At 45.1% G+C, this 12,337-nt stretch overlaps 1 protein-coding gene across 3 annotated transcripts in view; it reads right to left on the bottom strand.

Annotated features, from left to right (window-relative positions):
* Window positions 1-12,337, bottom strand: part of RABGAP1 (RAB GTPase activating protein 1) — a 495,691-nt gene that overhangs the window by 27,574 nt on the left and 455,780 nt on the right. For all 3 annotated transcript variants that reach the window (XM_030207329.1, XM_030207330.1, XM_030207332.1), the window contains one exon: window positions 1,995-2,036. In XM_030207329.1, coding sequence (XP_030063189.1) covers window positions 1,995-2,036 — 42 coding nt within the window. The remainder of the gene's footprint in view (window positions 1-1,994; window positions 2,037-12,337) is intronic.

Below are 12,337 nucleotides of genomic sequence, written 5' to 3'. Positions count from 1 at the left end.
ATGTATTCCATGAAGTTGGACCAGAAACATGAAATGATTTAGTGCACAGTAAAGTACAGGTGACCACTCGAAAGGAAGGAACTACAAGTTTGTTCTGCAAAGCTGATCTCAATGTTCTTACTGGGACATAGGGGACCAACAGATTGGAAAGATAAGAAGGCCTACCTAAAGTAAGTGTTTTATAGATCAAAAAAAGAATCTTAAAAGTTATCCTATTATTTACAGGAAGCGTCCCGCAACAGGGGAGTAACATGATCATATTTAGTGGAATTTGTCAATAATTTAACCGTCAGAGTTTGAGCTGACTACAAACGCATAATACCAGATTGTTGCAGACCATGACAGGTGGCTAAACACAAATGAATGAATCAGAAAATGGAGAGCTGAGGCAGAGAAAAAGTTGGTGAACTGAGTACAGTAGCTTAAGTTTATAAAACTGCTTTTTATAACAGCACAAATCTGGGGCCTCAGATTCAAATTTTGATCCAATATAACGTCAAGAACCTTCACAACAGGAGAAAAAGTGATAATACTACCTTCTTTCTACCTTTGCTGGTCATTTTATTTTTCTAATCACCTTATTCTCTTAACTCTTTTCCCAGTATCTCCTGTCCACTTGACTTGTCTTTTCTCTCCATGTCCACCATCCATCCATCCTCCTCCTCCCCCATATCCAGTATCTCCCCTTTGTGACCCTGCTCTTATCCTTCCCATGTCCAGAATCTCCCCCATTCCTTCCGTGTCCAGTCCTTTCCTACATCTGTACTCCCCCCCCCATTCCTTCCCTCATGTCCAGCATGCCCTCTCTGTATCCTGTTCCTTGCTGTGTTCGGAATTCCACCTCCCTTTTCTTCCCTCATGTCCAACATTCCTTCTCTATATCCTTCCATTCCTCCCCCCCCCCCCCATCCTCCAGTGTCCTCTCCCTGGTGCCCTAGTATATTTCCTCTGGTTCTTATTTCTGACCCACCTCCACCGGCTTCAGCTCTCTTCCCAGTCTTCCTGATCCCTGCAGCCCACCTGTGGCTGCCAATAGAACACACAAAGATCTGCAACAGCAGTACCATCATTAGAAGGCACAGTGGAACCTGCCAGCCAAGTGTGCACTGACACTTCTGCAGCTTCCTGCCCATGGCTGGCAAGTACCGCACTGCCTTCTGATGACGACATCGCTGCAGGTCCTCAGGAAACTGGGTGCAATCTACGGCAGCGATGGAGAAGGCAAGGTTGGGAGGGAATGCCATCTGTGTCTGGCATTCGGGAGAAAAAGAGTATTTACAATGTTTTGCTGGTCAGGTTGGCCACTGCTGGGTAGGCCTGGAACAAAAGTGGATGGACCCAGGCCAGCTGAGGTCCTCCTTTGGCTACGTCCCTGCTATGCATTTGGCCCAAGCTTTCTTGAATTCAGATACAGTCTTCGTCTCCACCAGAAGGCCATTCCACACGCTCACTATCCTTTCCATGAAGAAATATGTCCTTAGGTTACTCTTGAGTCTATCCCCTTTCACCTTTATCCAATGTCCTCTCATTTCACAGTGTCCTTTCAATTGAACAAGACTCACCTCCTGTGCATTTATGCCTTGGAAGTATTTAAATGTCTTCATCATATCTCTCCTCTCCTGCTTTTCTGGACACTGAGATCTTTGAAGAGTATTAAATAAACCCCTGTTTGGGATATTTAGGTACATTTACTCCTACTTAGAAGCAAGTGACTGTGTGATTCTACAGTCAATCTCTGTGACCTGACATTAACATTTCTATACAGGTAACTCAGGCTTTGGTAACCTGTTTGCCAACCTGTCACAGAATAGCAAGGCAACCCTTGAAAGCCAGCAGAAAGGGAGAGGGACTGTAAAGCCAACAGCTACATATACATGAGCATCACTGAAGGGGTGCAGACCAATGAAGGATTTTCCTGACATCCTTCAGCTAAACAAGGAAACCTTGGGAATAGCAGTGGGAAGGGGGACAAAACTGAATATCTGAATACTTACTTTTAATAATCCAAGTGCAACATTGAAAATAACACTTATTCCCTAAAAGGAAAAAAAAATGAAAATTTTCAGTATGCTTGCTAGCTTCTGTGCACTCCATATTACTGGGTTTTTACTTGAAAAGTAAAGATGAATATTCACAATACATCCTACATTCAAGATTACACTGCACCCACCTGACCTTTGTAACACTATGTAGCAATGATTTCTACTGTGGGCAAAATGGAATTCTGTCACAAAGAGGAGGGTGGATGCAAAAAAAACAGGAGTCAGTGCATCACCTCGCTGTGCTTTTTAAAAACAGGCTTCTAAAATTAACGCCTATGTTTACTAAGGTACGTTATGGGCGGATTGGCATTTTTAACGCACTTAAATGGTTTACGCACATTAAAACGCTAATGCGCCCATAGAAACGCACTTTAGTAAACATACCCCTAAGAATGGAGCTCCACATAAACAATTCTCTGACCACAAACAAAAGGCCCGGTCGGTTGCTCTGCTGATATTCTCTCATACATCAAGTCACCAATTGGATGCTTTGGGATTAGAAAGTTTTAATGGATAAAAATGTCAATTTCTCATAATATCTCAGTCTATTTACAGTAAAATTAAATGGTTTCACAAATGCAGGCAGCTGTTGCTTTAAGGATCAGTGCTATTTAAATTCAAGAACAAAATGTATAAATATGACAAAATGCAACAGAATATTAGAATTAAATTCTTATTAGGTCCATTACTCTGGTTGATGGACTGATAATTCAAAAACAAAGTACAGAACACACTACTACACCCCCAACTTCTGCTCATTTCAGCAACTGACTGCAATCATTATTTCCATATCTTAATAACTGTAAATTACAGATGGTTAATGAAGTACATACATTATATAAGACAGCAGGCTGATACAAGATGCAAGCATTCCATTTCAGTTTTGTTAAAGGGAAAAAAAATAAAGCAAAGAACCTTGGTGTGCAAAGAACACAGATTTGTATAACAAATCATATTGTGCATGAATATTAATGCTGGGGTTGATAATAGATTACATCACATTAGGCTATAATAGTGATAAAAAAGGCACAAGCAGCCACTAATAGGGTCTCCCTGGTGGCTGCCTTTACATTACTCTCCAACAGAAACAGGGCATTAAGATTTTTCTGCAGGGATAGGTTTGTTGTGTTTCATGGTCACAGGACACGTATATTTCTGGATGTTTCCCCTTCGACTTAGTCCATTAAGAGGGAACTTTTGTATTTATAGCCTAGAGCCATGGTTCTGGGAGTGACTTTTCCATGAAGTATGCTAGACCAGTGTTTCCCAAGTCCAGTCCAGGAATACCCCTTGCCAGTCAGGTTTTCAGGATATCCATAATGAATATGCATAAACTTAATTTGAATGCACTGCCTCTATTATATGCAAATCTATTTCATGCATATTCACTGTGGCTATCCCGAAAATCTGACTGGCAAGGGGCACTCCAGGACTGGATGGGAAATACTGTGCTAGACAATGAGAGCTTATTTTGAGTCATCCCAGTTGATGGTGTTTAGACAGTTGGAAAATACCTGTAACAAGTGTAAGATGCTAGTGGGTAGATGGGAGGGACAACATGTATATGTTGGGTGATAATTGATCTTTTATCTGTTCTTCATTTTCCTCTTATGACTCAGCCCTCCCTCCACTTATAGTGGGCTTGTAGCGATATAGCGAAGATACATACCTGTAGTAGGTATTCTCCGAGGACAGCAGGCTGATTGTTCTCACATGTGGGTCGATGTCCGTGTCGGCCTGGGAATCGGCATTTGCAAGCAAAATATTAAAAAAGTCTTGCTAGAGTCTTCTGGTGCGCATGCAGCATGGACCAATTTCCCACCCGTCGCGTGAACGCGTTCCTCAGTTAAATCAAAAGCATAAAAAGAAACAAATCAACTCCAAAGGGGAGGTGGGCGGGTTTGTGAGAACAATCAGCCTGCTGTCCTCGGAGAATACCTGCTACAGGTATGTAACTTCACTTTCTCCAAGGACAAGCAGGCTGCTTGTTCTCACATGTGGGGTATCCCTAGCAACCAGGCTCACTCAAAACAATGAACATTGGCCAACTGGGCCTCGCAACAGCGAGGACATAACATAGATTGACCTGAAACCATAAACAACTGAGAGTGCAGCCTGGAACAGAACAAAAATGGGTCTAGGGGGGTGGAGTTGGATTCTAAATCCCGAACAGATTCTGCAGCATTGACTGCCCAAACCGACTGTCGTGTCGGGTATCCTGCTGAAGGCAGTAAGTGAGATGTGAATGTGTGAACTGATGACCACGTTGCAGCCTTGCAAATCTCCTCAATGGGAGCTGACTTTAAGTGAGCCACTGACACCGCCATGGCTCTAACATTGTGAGCCGTGACATGGCCCTCCATAGTCAGCCCAGCTTGGGCGTAAGTGAAGGAAATCCAATTTGCTAGCCAATTGGAGATTGTGCGTTTTCCGATGGTGACTCTCCTCCTGTTGGGATCAAAAGAAAGAAACAACTGGGCGGACTGTCTAAAGGGCTTTGTCTGCTCCAGTAAAAGGCCAATGTTCTCTTGCAGTCCAAGGTGTGCAAACTGCTTTCGCCAGAGCGGGTATGAGGACGGGGAAAGAATGTTGGCAAGACAATTGACTGGTTCAGATGGAACTCCGACACCAACTTTGGCAGGAACTTAGGGTGCGTGCGGAGGACTATTCTGTTGTGATGAAATTTGATATAAGGTGCATGTACTACTAAGGACTGAAGCTCACTGACCCTACGAGCTGAAGTAACAGCCACCAAGAAAACGACCTTCCAGGTCAAGTACTTCAGATGGCAGGAATTCAGTGGCTCAAAAGGAGCTTTCATCAACTGGGTGAGAACGTCGTTGAGATCCCATGACACTGGTGGAGGTTTGACAGGGGGCTTTGACAAAAGCAAATCTCTCATGAAGCGAACAACTAAAGGCTGTCCAGAGATAGGCTCAGTACCGTAGCGAGGGCTAATGGCACCCGGGGCGGGTCACCGCTGAGCACCCCCCCCCCGGGTGGAGTGCGGCGCACCCCCCCCCCGGACCGCATTCTTACCTGCGGGAGGGCCGATCCACCTCGAGTGCACGTCACTCGGAGCTGCGTCGGCCCCGCTGGTTCCCTGCTCTCTCTGCCCCGGAACAGGAAGTAACCTCCCACCCCCCCTTCCTACGCCACTGGATAGGCTTACCCTCTACACGGCGATGAAAGGCACTAATCGCACTAAGATGAACCCTTACTGAGTTGGTTTTGAGGCCAGACTCTGACAAATGTAGAAGGTATTCAAGCAGGGTCCGTGTAGGACAAGAAAGAGGATCTAGGGCTTTGCTGTCATACCAGACGGCAAATCTCCTCCATTTGAAAGAATAACACTTCTTTGTGGAATCTTTTCGGGAAGCAAGCAAGACTCAGGAGACACCCTCTGAAAGATCCAAGGAGGCGAATTCTAAGCTCTCAACATCCAGGCCGTGAGAGCCAGAGACTGGAGGTTGGGATGTAGAAGCGACCCCTCGTTCTGAGTGATGAGGGTTGGAAAACAGTCCAATCTCCACGGATCTTCGGAGGACAACTCCAGAAGAAGAGGGAACCAAAATTGACTCAGCCAGAAAGGTGTAATCAGGATCATGGATCCACAGTCTTGCTTGAGTTTCATCAAAGTCTTCCCTACTAGAGGTATGGGAGGATACACATACAGAAGGCCTGTCCCCAAATGTAGGAGAAAGGCATCTGACGCTAGTCTGTCGTGGGCCTGAAGTCTGGAACAAAACTGAGGGACCTTGTGATTGATCTGAGTGGCAAAAAGATCCACCGGAAGACTTGCAGACTATGCCCATGTTCAGTGACCACTCGTGAGGTTTCATTATCCTGCTCAACCTGTCGGCCAGACTGTTGTTTACGCCTGCCAGATAAGTGGCTTGGAGAATCATGCCGTGACAGCGAGCCCAAAGCCACATCTGGACAGCTTCCTGACACAGAGGGCGAGATCCAGTGGCCCCCTTGCTTGTTGGTGTAATACATGGCAACCTGATTGTCTGTCTGGATTAAAATGATTTGGTTGGACAGCTGATCTCTGAAAGCCTTTAGAGTGTTCCAGATCACTCTTAATTCCAGGAGGTTGATCTGCAGACCTCTTTCCTGAAAGGACCAGGCTCCCCGACTGTGGAGCCCATCTACATGAGCTCCCCACCCCAGGAGAGATGCATCCGTCGTCAGCACTTTTCGTGGCTTAGGAACTTGGAATGGTCGTCTCATGGTCAAATTGGATCGAATCGTCCTCCAGTGGAGAGAACTCCGAAAGCTGGTGGACAGCTGGATGACATCCTCTAGATCCCCCGCAGCTTGAAACCACTGGGAAGCTAGGGTCCATTGAGCTGATCTCATATGTAGATGTGCCATGGGCGTGACATGAACTGTGGAGGCCATGTGCCCCAGAAGTCTCAACATCTGCCGAGCCGTGACCTGGTGAGACGCTCGAACCATGGACACCAGGAACAGAAGATTGTCCGCCCTTGTCTCGGGAAGATAAGCTCGAGCTGTCTGACTGTTCAACCGGGCTACAATGAATTCCAATGCTTGGACTGGGGAGAAATGAGACTTGGGATAATTTATGACGAACCCCAGTAGCTCTAGCACCCGAATAGTCATTCGCATGGACTCCAGAGCACCCACCTTTGAGGTGTTCTTCACCAGCCAATCGTCGAGATAAGGGAATGCTGCGACTATAGCTAGGCATTGTGTAAACACACTGGGTGCAGACACCAGGCCAAAAGGCAGTACACAGTACTGAAAGTGTTGTGTTCCCAGCCGAAATCAAAGATACTTCCTGTGAGCTAGAAGTATCGATATGTGTGTGTAAGTATCTAAGTCCAGAGAGCATAGCCAATCGTTTTCCTGAATCATGGGAAGAAAAGTGCCTAGGGAAACCATCCTGAACTTTTCTTGGACAAGAAATTTGTTCAGGGCCCTTAGGTCTAGGATGGGATGCATCCCCCCTGTTTTCTTTTATACAAGGAAGTACCTGAAATAGAATCCCAGCCCTTCTTCCCCTGGTGGAACGGGTTCGACCACTTGGGCCTTCAGAAGGGCGGAGAGTTCCTCTGCAAGTACCTGTTTGTGCTGGGAACTGAAAGAATGAGCTCCCGATGGGCAATTTGGAGGTTTGGATTCCAGATTGAGGGTGTATCCTGACCGGACTATTTGAAGAACCCACCAGTCGGAGGTTATGAGAGGCCACCTTTGGTGAAAAAATATCAACCTCCCTCCAACCAGCAAGTCGTCTGGCACGGAAACGTTTACTGAGGCTATGCTGAACTGGAACCAGTCAAAAGCCCGTCCCTTGCTTTTGCTGGGGAGCTGCAGAGGCCTTAGGCGCACACTGTTGATGAGAACGAGCGCGCTGGGACTGAGCCTGGACAGGCTGCCGAGAAGCAGGAGTGTACCTACGCCTAGCATAGGAATAGGGAGCACTCCTCTTCCCTCCAAAAAACCTCCTAGATGAGGAGGTAATAGCAGAAGACGCCAGGCGGGATACAGAATCCATAGCATCATTGTGCTTCTTGAGCTGGTCAACTAGATCCTCTACTTTTTCACCAAAAAGGTTATCCCCCCAGCAAATAACATCCGCCATCCGCTGCTGGACCGAATAATCCAAGTCAGAGTCATGCAGCCATGAGAGTCTGCACATCACTATACCTTGGGCAGCGATCCTGGATGCTACATCAAAAGTGTCGAACATACCCCTAGCCAGGAATTTTTGACATGCCTTCTGCTGCCTGATCACCTGGCAAAAAGGCTTGGCTTGCTCCGGAGGGAGTGCATCAACCAAGCTAGACAATTGCATCACCGAATTCCGCAAGTGGATGCTCGTGAACAGCTGGTATGTTTGGATCTTGGCAGCGAGCATAGCGGCCTGATACGCCTTCCTGCCAAAAGAGTCCAGGGTTCTAGATTCTCTGCCTGGGGGCGCCGAGGCACAGTCCTTAGTACTCTTGGCTCTTTTGAGAGCGGAGTCCACCACCATGGAATTGTGAGGTAGCTGAGACTTCATCAATCCAGGTTCCCCATGGATCCGATATTGGGATTCAGTCCTTTTCGGGATCACGGGATTAGACAGAGGGAACGACCAGTTTCCTTCAGTACATTATGCAAAGGAGCTGTCACAGCCTCTCTAGGCGGAGAGGGATAATCCAGGACCTCGAGCATCTCAGCCCTGGGCTCATCCTCACCCTCCACAGGGAAAGGAATAGCCGCAGCCATTTCCCGGAAAAAGGAGGTAAAGGATAGACTCTCCGGTGGAGAAGTCTCCTTTCTGGTGGAGGGGAAGGTTCAGAAGGAATCCCATAGGACTCATCTGAAGAAAAATACCTGGGATCCTCCTCTTCCTCCCACGAACGCTCATCTTCAGTATTGGACAAGACATCTCTCAGAGCAGTCTGAAACTGAGCCTGCCTCGACGCCGAGGAATGACGTCCTCGATGGCGGTGCCAAGAAGTCAACGCCCGCCTGGACTCTGGTGAAGCTTCCTCCACCAACGTTGAAGGGGAGTCAACCTGGGTGGCAGGCGGCACCGAGGACGGGGACCTCACCACAGGTGAAGGGCTAGATGCCGCTGTAGCAGATGGTACGGAAGGTGCAAGCACCCCCGACACCGAAGCAGACTGGCGCAGCAACCCTTCCAGAAGCTCTGGAAGCAGGACCCTGATGCGCTCGTCGAGAGCTGCCGTCGGACAAGGCTGCGGAGCAGGTAAAGGAGCCGGTGGCAGAATCTGTCGAGACTCGGGAGCAGGTACCAGGCTGCTAGACCGATGCATCAGCACCTCCTGAATAGAGGGAGAGCGATCCTCTCGGTGCTGATGCTTCTCGGGTGCTGAATCCCTCAACGTCCCGGAGCTCCCGGCCTTCGCCTTCGCTCGACGCCCGTCATTGAGACTCCTTGGTACCGATAAGGAAGACGTGGAATCCTCACGTCTCCTCGGGGCCGGGTCCGACAAAGGTAGGTCCCGGGGGCCTGCATAACAGGAGACCTCGAGACAGGTGGAGACCCATTCGATGCCTCACTGCTCCCAGCACGAGTTGGTCGTTCCGCAGCCATTACCTTCGCTCCCGATGTTGATGCGTCCCTCGGTACCTATGTCGAAGGACCAGACCGAGCCCCAAAAAGCTTCTCTCGTTGGGCTTCTCGAGACGCTTGGGTCCGTTTCTTCATACAAAGACAAAGACTACAAGCAACTGGGCTATGGTCGGGCCCAAGGCACTGGATACACCAGGCGTGGGTATCGGTACCTGAGATGGCCCGGTTGCACTGAGTACAACGTTTGAAGCCGCTGGGTTCTTCGATGACATGGAAGGAAAAATGGCTTCGGCAAAATCAAAAGACGCAATCGTGCCTGTTAAAAGAAAAAAGGGCACGAAAAGAAGGGAACAACCCGACCGCATGGCCTAAGCTGGCCGTGTCGAAAAACAAAGGAAACTTTAAAAGGGCAAAAATAAAGAAAACTGTGGGAAGTTTTTTTTTTAAAAACTGTAAATTTCTATTAAAAAAAAAAGAAAAGAAATAAGGCAAAAGCCACCAAACGAATGAGCCTCTTTCCCGTGCCTGAGAGGAGCGGAGAAAAAAACTTGACCGCACCTCAACGCGGAGAAAAACTAACTGAGGAACGAATTTGCGTGATGGGTGGGAAACTGGTCCGCGCACGCGCGCCAGAAGACTCTAGCAAAGACTTAAAAAAAATATTTTGCTTGCAAAATGCCGATTTCCGGGCCGACGCGGATGTCGATCCAAATGTGAGAACAAGCAGCCTGCTTGTCCTTGGAGAAATATATATATATATATATATATATATATATATATATATATATATATATATATATATATATATATCTGTTTTGGGTGGACTTCTTTTTTTTTCCTGTTGAGATGTGATGTATATGCTCTGTATTTGTTCAGTGCAATACAAAAGAAAAATGCAACACAAGAAAGGGAACCACTAAGAACTCTAATGACCGAGAGACCACAATGGCCAGAAAACCAATTTGCTTTGCCTGGTGCTAAGACTCGATACTGATGTGAAAGGGACTACATTTCAAACATGCTAGTATTTGCTTAGGATATGTACGTATACAAGTGGCAAATAAGTTATTAGCGCATAGTAGTTTCAAGAAACCCAGCATAGCTCAGCTAGTCAGAGTGTACTCAATACATTCCAGCAGGCGGTGACAAAGAATAACAGGGTGATGCTCTGATTTCTGTGTCACCCACATGTCAACTCCCAGTTTGAGAATTGTAGGCCAGTCATCAAGAACAGCATCATCACATTCTACTTAGGTTGCTCATTTCATAGTTTCTACAGTACAATGCCTTGAGATATAAGCAGCAAGGTATAAAATAGGGAATATATTACTCAATTTATTTCATGTTAATACTTCAGAAGTTTCAGCAATGGTCCTGCACCGAAACAGTGACAATTTACATTGCTGTGACCAACATCACATGGCTTTAGAAACAGATGCTTCAGAAACTGACTGCTAATCCTGTTTTTTCTGTTCATCCATCAACAGAAAATGATTTTTTGAAATGTATCTAGTCAGCGATTTTGCTACAGTACAGTCACCAGCACCATCTGCTTCAATTTTTAGCAGCAGTGATAAGGGAAAAGGGACCAAGAAGTGAAATCAAAAACTAATTAACAGTCTGTTCAATGTTTAGTGCAAAGACTACAAAAATACTCAAATGACATTGCTGATTTTGTACTTAGGAGTCCTTTTATTAAAGCTCAGCGTGCACTAATTCTGTTAGCACGCATTAAATGCTAAGAAGCTCATTTTATACCTATGGGATTAGCATGCATTAACACAATTAAAGCATGCTAAGCTTTGGTAAACGGGCCCCTTAATGTCTTATAAATATGAACAGAATAGCACTTAGGTAGTATATTTATTTAAATGTTTTATATACCATTTTATAAATATGGTATATAAAACTTGGTAAATATTTATGCACACAACATCAAAGAGGTCTGCATGTAGGTTTTCAAAATATTAAATTGTAACATGAATTAGGATCTGGTTTGGATTAAAAGTCATTGCATGAACTGAAATATCAATTTTCTTTTAATGCTGCAGAATTGCATAGAATTAGCTGTTCATTTAGTGCAGTATATTCAGCTTGGCAACATATACCCACTCAGTGCCATCTCCTGGTATCCTCTGGGAAAATCTTTAGAATTCACATTTAGGAGTTTGGCAATCTCATAGCTTCCAACAGGAGACTGACAAACAAATGGAGCAGTTTGGACAAGATATGTTCAATTATTTAGGGATGATAATCATGGCAAAACATTTACTGAATTAAGCATCACATCATGCCAGGCTGCAATCTTGGTGACTATTTCTGAAGAACAGGCTATAAAGGCAGCAGTATTAACATCATGCTGAGATGACTAAGCAGTTCAAGGGCTAGCTGGTCAAAAAGCAGGGTGCTCAAAGAAATTAGTAAAGCACAGTAACGATGATTTCTTAAATGGCTCAGACTAATGAATATACTTCCTTAAGGTTTGCTCTGACTAGTCCCTGGGTTATATACGTTTCAATAGCTCTATTACCCTGAATGCTTTAGCTATTAAAACCTACTGAATTATGGTATTATTTTCTTTGTATGAAGTCCTGATAACCTATTATAGTTAATTTTACTGAATGTTTGAACAACTGGTGCAGATTTAAGCCCCAAGTGGTTCAGAATTCTTAAAACCAGTAATAGCCACTTGATCTCATCAATTCAGTTCAGCACTGTACCATATACATGGCCACCATCAAAAGATATTCAAATTCTACTTGCACGTCTTCTTGGGGGACATTTGATTCATCCAACGAATATTTACCCTTAAGAAACCATAAGAACATAAGAATATTACAATCCACTAATTATATTTTTTTCGAACCTGGAAAACTTAAAATATTTATAGCTAGTAAGGAGTAGTCTGGCGTTAACTTGAACTGTATTTGTCGGCTGCCCCGACTTGAGTCCTTGTCCTTTCCTGATTAAGATTTATTTGTATTTTGGTAGATTGAGGTGGGATACCACTTCATTTTTGGTGTTTATACATGTACCTATATCTTGGATCAATAATTTGTGATCTAATATAATATATTGTTTTTTCCTTTTCTTTTCCTCTTCTGATACATGTCTATGAAAATTAGACTTTTGTAATGCCAATTTATGTTTATGATATAAATGTAATGAAAAATCAATAAATAAATAATTAAAAAAAAAAGAACATAAGAATAGCCATACTGGGTCAGACCAATGGTCCATCTAG

The sequence above is a fragment of the Microcaecilia unicolor genome, chromosome 6, assembly GCF_901765095.1.
Source record: "Microcaecilia unicolor chromosome 6, aMicUni1.1, whole genome shotgun sequence".
NCBI lineage: Eukaryota > Metazoa > Chordata > Amphibia > Gymnophiona > Siphonopidae > Microcaecilia > Microcaecilia unicolor.
Note: the sequence above shows the minus strand (reverse complement) of the source record. Positions and strands in the feature narration are given on the sequence as shown.